The sequence below is a fragment of the Opisthorchis viverrini genome (genome assembly GCF_000715545.1).
Source record: "Opisthorchis viverrini unplaced genomic scaffold opera_v5_14, whole genome shotgun sequence".
Taxonomy (NCBI): domain Eukaryota; kingdom Metazoa; phylum Platyhelminthes; class Trematoda; order Opisthorchiida; family Opisthorchiidae; genus Opisthorchis; species Opisthorchis viverrini.
The window spans coordinates 1,983,805-1,992,797 of record NW_008751670.1 but is presented as its reverse complement, the minus strand read 5'-3'; the positions used below and the strand labels follow the sequence as shown (position 1 = coordinate 1,992,797).

Sequence of the window (8,993 nt, the reverse complement as noted above, 5' to 3'; positions counted from 1 at the left end):
AACCAAATTGATTTGCAAATTAGTGTAGTTCTCGAAAACAGTTCAATTTGGGTTCAAGTAGAACATGAGGTTGACGGAAACTCGGGGATTGCGTCTACCTGATGAGACAGAAGAAAAGCGAAACCGAAGATGGGGTGCCGAATAGTTTTCAACAACCCTATGAGTAATCTAGAAAAAGGTGACTTACCTTTATGAGGCCGTAACAATTTACATGTGGCAACTGATCGATGCCGGCCACACAGCTGTGAATTTCACCAACCGACCATTCTAGCTGTGGTATACTTCACGGTTCACCGGTGCCAACGCTGTCGTATGCGCTGAGGGAATCCCGGTGTAGTTGGCTAACTGACACATGGATGCCGCGAGTATGAACAAGCAAAAAGGTGAACATGATGTGCATCGTGTGAGCCAATTAACATGACAACCAATAGCTGACGGATGGTGTGGAATAGCCGGTAAATGTCCACAGAAGTAAACGCAAACATAAGCGAGGAGTATGCTTGAGTGATCAGCACTTTCTCAGGTAAGCAGTCGCGCCATCTACGAATAGCACGTAGCCTATACAGGTAGATGTTGACTGCATATAATTAGCTTGTCGATGGTATCCATCCATGGTCAATCTTGTGACCACCCCCCGGTTTTAATTAACTCGTGGTCCATATTAATTCCACTCACTAAGAGGATAAGCATATAAAAACGTTTGTGCTAATTCCTCCCAAGGTATCAGCTTAAACTAAAGAACAGTTGGTCCTTTTATTTTTCGTTTGTTAGAAATAGGAACCCCCAAAGAGGACATGTCTTAAATAACAGGCAAAGCATGAGTGATAGGAGTGGATATTCTGGGGACTATCATCGAACACGATTCACCTTCGATCGATTTGTCTGACAAAAGAAGAAACCTTGGTTTTCTTAGAGTCCCACGCTACCTTATCTGAGCATATCGTTAACTATCAAAAGGGCTTGGCATATTGAATTAAAAGTTCCTGCTAAGTAGAGCTGTAAAGAGATTGGATGTTAGCTCTTGATGCATATGACACAGATTGGAAAAATGATGTGAAGTCAATTCTCTAAAGCCTTTTCAGTTTCGGTAGAAGACAATTGAAGTGCTCTTAGGCTATAAAAATGATCATCAATGTTCTCATTTAGAGATAATTCGCCCAAGGCTTTGTAATGTGGGACAAATGTCCAATTGCTGTCAGCTGACTGGAGATCTGAAGTTATAATTATGTATGCTTAACTTTTCAAAGCGTCCCGTTTGACCGTATGTACACAGTACACCCGTGTCTTAACATACGTGTTTCCTAAGCCAAACTGAGATCACAATACTTCTGCAGGTGGCCTACGCACAAAAACGAGGGCTGTTCTTTCGACGACCAGACTCTTTTCAAATGCGACCGCCTCTTAGTAGAGGCCACATTTGCATGTGGTAAGAGCTTTCAAGTGGGAAAATTAGTAGGCAGTTTGGAACATTCCATGACGAGCGTTTCTATACGCGGAACTAATCCCTCTGCCTCTAACACGAATCAAAGATACAGTTTACGGAGCGCAGCACGTAGAGCAAATACTCCTACACAGCACTACTCCTGCCAATGTCATTTAGCAAAAGTTCGCAAACGTGTTTTTTTACGCAGTATCCGAAAGGGTGCTGCGAATAGCAAAGTACGCTAAGCAGCCTAGCGACAAAGCACAATCAAGCAATCGTTCAGCCGCAACAATTTCGGTGCCTGGCTGCCATGACACCCGAAGGAAACATGGGGGCTTGAATACGGCCAGGTTACCCAAGCCTAGATAAAGTCGAGATGCAGAGGGCAGGTTCGAACTACGGACCTTTCGATCGGTAAATTCACGCTCTAAGCAGTGAGATATCTCGCACCACCCTAGCGACAAAGAGTGAGCTGTATCATCTCATAAATAAAGTTATCAGGCCTGGTCATTCGCCATATATTTGTTTGCACTTAAATACATACGCTTAGTGTGATACGTAGAGTTCAAGCCCTCTAGGAAGATAGAGGTTTTCAGTTGTGTCGTTGGTCCGTTTATTGGTTACGCACGAATTGGGCCTGCCAGACTACGCGATAAGAAGACAGAAAACCAGGAACACGACTGTACCGTCAAGTCAGGTCAAAATATACAGAGCTAGCTCGTAAATACCTAGGATGAGTGAATGGCCAAATACGGCCACGCGCTTTGCTTGTTCTTGTCCAGCTAATGACGACTTCCCTGCTGTGAACATTTTCAAGCACGCTCCGCTGGTCGCATACTGTTAAGTCGTGTTTGGACAACTCCGTCCACGCACCTGCTGTCCGGAACGTAGTAACCTTAGCGACGCGTCGTTGTCTGCACATACACTTTTCGTGCTTGGATGTGTTCTGGCATTTTTTTGAAATGAAATGACTTGAGAGAGTTTACGGAACTGGTACACGGCCAAACAGTGTCGCATTAATATAGCCCCAATACAATAAATTATTTACATACTTGACCTTGAAGGCGGGTTGGAAGTGCGGCTTTAGGTAGTGGCCGTAAAACAGTGACCTTTCAAATGACAGGGTCCCACGTTTTTGTTCTGACAAGGCTTTTCATGGATCAAAGCCGTGATGTTCCTTGTTTTGTGCGCTTTAAAACGGAAGGCTATCAAACCACTGTACTAACGACAGTGCTTCATTGTACTATAAAAAATATGGTATGCATACGGTTTTATTGAAAAGACCGTTAAGGTGATTCCCTTACCGCTTCCAGCTGAGGCCATTTGAACCTGTGAGGGGGTCCTTGTTCAGAAACACTACAATGGTTTCTAGCGTGGAAGGGGCGCGAGGCACTAGGCCTACTTGGGTATAAGAAAGTTAATGAAAACGGTGGTGGAGGCTGAAGCGTCGATTTTCTAAAACACTGGCGGGATTGGTTGTAGTCTTAAGTGGCATAGGATGACGTATGAGGGCTTATTCGAACACGGACAACATAATCCTCCCTTTTCACTTGTTTGGACATTGAAAACGCCGAAGAACAGAGACTGCATATTTACAACAAGTTACTGGAACCACCTGTTTCGGTTCTTCACCTGGATCAATCATCTTCCAAGCAAATTACTGACCATGTACATTTAAACTGGCGCCCCACCCACACCCTGGATTGATCGCCACGTGCCCACAACCGTAGTAAATTCAGAAGCGAAACAGCCCAACACCAGGTAGGTGCGTGACTGGTGGATTGTCCGTTGGAGGTGAAACCAATTAGTGAAAATATCCATTTGTTTCCATCGCAATACTTGAGCTGAAATGAAGCACACCATGCCCATTGCTCCGTTCGCACTAGTAAACATTAATTTGCGAAATGCAGCCACTTAGTGAGACACAGGACACAACCCCACCTGCACCAATCACCTTGGCAGCTCCCGCATTCGATGAGGAAAAGTTGCTTATTTATCGCGAATTATATTATGACGGATTCAGTTCTATCATCGCTGCCCGAGACTTGACGACCGGAGCTGCAGTCGCAGTGAAAAAAGTGGAGTACCGCTTCTTCACACACGCACCATTTCCGATCCGGTGGTTGCAACGGCGATATTCAAGGAAAGTTCGTCAACAAACTGCAAGAATTCGTACTTTATCGCACAATTCTCTGCTAAAACTGATTGAATTTGTGGTAGAACCGAAACGGATTGTGGTTGTCACGGAAATGTGCATGTTTGGTGACCTATTCAACTGGATGCTACAACAACCCCAACTTCGAGTCCGTGATTTATGTTTAATTATTCAGTATATTTATCAGGTTTTACGTTATTTGCATTCACAAAACTTTGTGCACGGAAACTTGACACCTACTCATATTTTGTTTCAAGCAATGTCTCCACAATCCGTCACAATTATGCCCGACCTAAGCATCCGAAAGGAACTCGCCTACATCACAGCTAATCCACCCTTGGTAATAGACAGTTGGGCACCGGAGTACATCAGAAGTTTTGTTTCAATGCGGGAAGAGCGCAAAACATCGGGAAAAGGATACGTGGAAAGCAACGAGGACCAGATGGAGGATGAGCTGATGCAACCAACCAAAGCCATGGACGTATGGGGTGTGGGCTGTATTGCTCACATCGCTCTAACAGGGAAGCCGCCGTACCCGGTGGGTTCCTTGGAGGAAGTATTGAGCATAATCGATCAGACCGGAGGACAGTTGAAAAATCCGATGATCAGTACATTCAGCGACTCAGTACAGAAACAACTGCGTGACTCGTTGGCTCTTGCTCCAGAGGACCGGCCAAATGCAGAGCAGTTTTCGGAACTCTATTGGTTTGATGATGATCAGACCCGAAGTGACAAGAGGAACATACTGCTCACTATCGAGTACGATCTGATGCACACGTGTCGTAGATATCGAACGCAAGGAAGACAAGTATTTGATAACGTCTTTGTTGGACAGACAGATGAGGATGATGGTTCGTGATCCACAAGAGATCTTATTAACTACGGAATTGGTTGAATATACTTTGTTTTCCCAATGACCAAAGAAGTACTGTTTAGCTGGGAAATAAGTGTCTGCCAGTTAGTTTGTATGTTCCAAAACAGCCTACCTTAAACGTGAGAGCAGCTAGCTGAAAGTTAGTCAGTTCGAATCAAAGTGAAGTACCCATTCGGGCTAGTGTAGGTTATGTCTTAATCTGTTGTTAGTCAACCAAGCCTATGCATGCCTTTCTCACTTGTCCCATTCGTTAGCCCTTTCTCCCTCAATTCTATCATTTCTTCTGTTCAGCACTCATCACCATCGACAGCATGACATCAGTGTTCAACACCGATGCTTCACTACCCTACAACCATGATTTAAGCCTTAGTGTAAAGAAAAGAGTAAAGGTGAACAGGCAAGAGACTTAGCGCTAGCTTACCACAATCATTCCAAGGTGCCTACACCTCCAGACATTCACTAAGGCAATCTGGATAGAAACTGACAACAAGAACGCCACTGACATCGGTTGGCAGCCATATCTTGTAGTGTCTCCAACCAGCCAAAGTAAGAAGTGGCTAACCCTTGACTTGGCAGAGGAGTATGAAGGAGATCACGAAACGCTTGGGTGCTGTCGGTGATACTCGCCTTCCAGGATGGGGACCGCGTGATCCTGACTGTGCATGGTTCAGCACTCAATGTGGGCAGCTAAGTTAGCGATGGTATGAGACAGTGTGCTGAAAGGAAAAGTGGGCTTGAGGGTCGCCAGCAGATTACCTAGTTAATAGAATGGTTTATAAATCAGGAATCTGTAGTTCTGGAGTGCTGAGGTTAGTCCATCAGTTGCTCGATTTTTGAAGTGTACCAAGTTCCAGGTGCCGAATTTTAATCTACCCTCAGTATGGATGACAGGAAATTGGTTGCATATAAGAACCGACATTGTGTATCAATACAATGTGGAAAGCACGTCAGACAAGTCTTCCATGAGCATGGTGCAGAAGTGAATCCTCGTGAATGAGCACGCTATGAGCTTGAAATATATTCGACCTCTGTGGTCTCACTCTAGAGGAATGTGAACCATAGCGTGACTGACGGAAAACGCCCTTTTCGAATTCCCAGGAGAGTGATCCCTACTTGGAGTGGTTGCACATGGGAAGAGGGCTTGCCGTATTCGCTTTACGCGATTTTCTGAACAACGGGTGAAGGTGAAAACTCGTGGCAGCCACAAAACCGTCCGGCCTGTGTTTGAATTACTCCGGTGAGGCTGCAACGGATCTGAATGAGCCTGTCACCTTGATTAAAAACGAGAAAGCAATGTACTTAGTTCCGTTGAGAATGCGCTGCTGTGGGTGCTACAGTGGGTCAAGAGCTAAATGAACCAGACGGATAATCAAGCTCTAAACACTTGAACCAGCGCACCATATCGAGCGCGAAACAGTTACGTGAACCGAAAAAAAAGGAAAATATTTCAGTATCACATCAAATCTGCACGAAAATGAATCGGAAAACGGCAACTATCAAGTCCAGCTATCGATAACTTCACTTTGTCCTTTGTGTGACTCTATTGCGACGTATCGAAAATAACCGGCCATTCTAATTAGAGATTCTAAGTTACTCACGAGTAAAGACAGGAGTTCCGAAAAACAAGCGTTCCAAATCTGTACGGTTTGGCCTAACAGCGTGCTGGACAGTATGCGAATAAGCAGACGTCAGCGCCTAAACAAAAAACTGAGGACGGTGTCCTACAATTATGTTAATTCGATTAAAAAAACCACATAAGGGAAAGAACTAAACGGTGTGTCCGAGGTCTGTAGATGGGATCAAACATACCAAGACAGCTCTATAGCACCACCCAACAGCAGGTGGCAAGCAGATCATCCCAGAAGCAAACATTGAAAACTCTAGGACAAATGGTCCATAAAATTTAATCGAAACAGGGATTAAAAACAGCTCCAGTCCACAACAGAGAAGGCTGAATATGGTAGGGCGTACTATTCACATCTGGCCTTGTAAAGAATAACCCAGGATGGGGCAACAATGAAAATACTCTTGTTCGTTTATAGTATCACGAAAACAAATAACGACCTACTGATTTCTCTTGATCCTGACAGGAAATAACTCCGGTTTCTACTATGAAAAACACATTACATAGTACATAAAAATAACGGACACCAAGTAGGATTAATCGAAAGGAGCACCAGGTTCAATTTTGCTGAGGTAACCTTGCAGTAAATGAGTAGAGAAATAGCTGGATAACCTTGAAAGTTTGACAGAACTTGCTGTGGAGATAACGACTGATCGTCGAGAAGTCCAGTCATAAGGTAGCAAGTGCAAGAAATGCAAAGATCCATAATTAGTCACCTTAAAATGGTCAGTTAGACAAAGTTAAATGCAGAATTGCGGAAAAGAGGATGTTATCTGATAAAATCTGCTCAACTCCCCGATCGTCCAGCCTCAGTCGAACTCGTCGAAATCGCGCCGGCGTGCCAAGGTTTGTGGCAGGAGCTGCCTTCCCAGCAGTGAAGTGTATGAGACCACGTGCGTCCAAAAGAACACAAACCGCGGCCAACTCTGATTCTTCAAGTCGGGTGAGTTGCCGACTCGTACAAATGTATGAGTATGTTTCACAAAGTTGACCGAAAGATATCTCCCGCTGATTCCTTTGTTTGCGGATGAGGTAGGCACTGGCGATAACCAGTTTGTGATGTAGTGGAATGTCCGTTTGGTTGTTGACGGATTCCGCATGTGGGGTGGCAGCAGCCGGTCGTAATGAGGTGTCGTAACCCTGAGAAAAAAGACGAATACAGAAATGTGACCTGACGGGAGAAAAGTATCGTAATCCGGCAGCCAAACCAAAGAAGGGCCCACGGAAAGCGAATTACACCACACATGGTGGTCAGTGCTTTTAGCGGATATCCTAACCATGCCACTTGCCCCATGATTATGTCCTTGCAATTCATCAACTGATCCATGCAAAGTAAGCATCATGCTTCACAAGACTTCAAGATCGCGTTAAGATGCATAACAACAACTAGCCACTGGATCCCTTGAACTCTTGTCAATGTGGCCTCATAGACAACAAATTCCTGTTTAGTTGAACTGAACAAACACACGGGGATATTGAAGAATCACCGAGAAAATGTAAAGATAAAACAATCATAATGTCTGCACCAATGAGCGAGTGGTGAAAACATCGGGCGAATGGACTTCGCCAAAGTATGGAGACAAACACTTAGCTAACGTGAAGTGACGCGGACACGAATCCAAAGCCACGAGAGGAATTATGGGATTTTGGCTAGCCTCATGCCTTACGTCTTTACCAGGCTTTGGGGCTAATGATTTACAAGTCTGAATCTAGTAAACTAATTCAGGCTTATGAGGATGCCAAAGGGACGAAGAGAACATGGGTGATCTGAGTCACCATTAGATGTGTATTGTTCTCCAGGAACATCGAGCCAAACGAATTCTGTATCACTTATAGCTAATACGGCAAATTTCGGTTTTGGCAGTGGCATTATGTGAACCATAGCATGCTAGGTGTCCACTATAATCCAGCACTTAATCCGAAAACCACCTAACGCCAAACTTTAGCTAACCGGGACGGTCGCAGAAAAATTAGCAACCAATTGTCTGTTTATAATCAGCCCAGGTTCCTGAGAAAGGTTTTGTATGGACTGAACCAAGAAATCACTTCAACCATCAGTAATGCGGACCGTAAGAAAGCAATTTGGCCATCCTCAAGACAGAGGAATTTTCGAATTCACGAGAGCGATTGCTCTTGGAGGAATAACTGTCTCCCAAAAGCAGCTAGGTTTTACACCTTCAAATTGCCATGGGAAATGGTCATCTAAGGTTGATTGGCTCCTACTAAAACATCCACTGACCAACAGTAGCTCAATCGGATTGCAAAGAATCAGTTGCGGACAGCTTATCTGAGATCTAGTCATTGGTTGGCTCAACGGAGGGAGTATACCTAGATCGTGCAGCTCACTATTCCGACCAAATCCACCTGACTGCAATGGCTGTGTGGACACATCCAGACACGGTCGTTTAACCGACTGGTGAAAGATAGCTGCATGCAAATTTTAGGGTCATATGGGACGGGTTTACAAAGTAAGGTAGCCAGAAAGTTGGTTGAAACGCGTCAGTATTTAAAATGTGCGATGAGTGGTCAGGATAACTAGATGCAATCCGGGTGCATCTATGACGAGAATAACACTGGAAAGAGTAACAGCACCTGTTTAAGTGAACTAAGGGTAACAAATTTAAATAAATAAGACCACCTTGGATTCCTGAAGCGCCAAACTGATATGCCTGAGTGTGGGCGTTTGACAATTTGGTGTAGTTGTTGTGTTAGCAGCGACCGAACCGGGAGTACAGGCGCGTGATTCCTGGACGGCTAGATCAATCGCCCTGCGACAAATGTTCAAGGCTGTCCGAACGTCACCCGTTGATGCAGAAATCTGAGAAAACATAGATCGAGTGAAGTATGCAATGGTCAATTTCAGTGAAACTAAGGTGTGAACGGCAATTATCACAACTATATATTTATATATATATAT

At 44.5% G+C, this 8,993-nt stretch overlaps 2 protein-coding genes across 2 annotated transcripts in view; one reads left to right on the top strand and one right to left on the bottom strand.

Annotated features, from left to right (window-relative positions):
- Window positions 1-3,327: 3,327 nt before the first annotated feature.
- T265_01335 (hypothetical protein) lies at window positions 3,328-4,437 on the top strand (the record flags this gene model as incomplete). Its single annotated transcript, XM_009165341.1, has 1 exon — window positions 3,328-4,437. The coding sequence occupies one exon, from the start codon at window positions 3,328-3,330 to the stop codon at window positions 4,435-4,437; it is 1,110 nt and encodes a 369-aa protein (XP_009163605.1).
- Window positions 4,438-6,258: 1,821 nt separating this feature from the next.
- Window positions 6,259-8,993, bottom strand: part of T265_01334 (hypothetical protein) — a gene marked incomplete at both ends in the record, with an annotated part of 17,508 nt that continues 14,773 nt past the window's right edge. Inside the window, 2 exons of the mRNA XM_009165340.1 lie at window positions 6,259-7,216; window positions 8,715-8,894. Of these exons, the coding sequence (XP_009163604.1) occupies window positions 6,803-7,216; window positions 8,715-8,894 (594 nt within the window). The remainder of the gene's footprint in view (window positions 7,217-8,714; window positions 8,895-8,993) is intronic.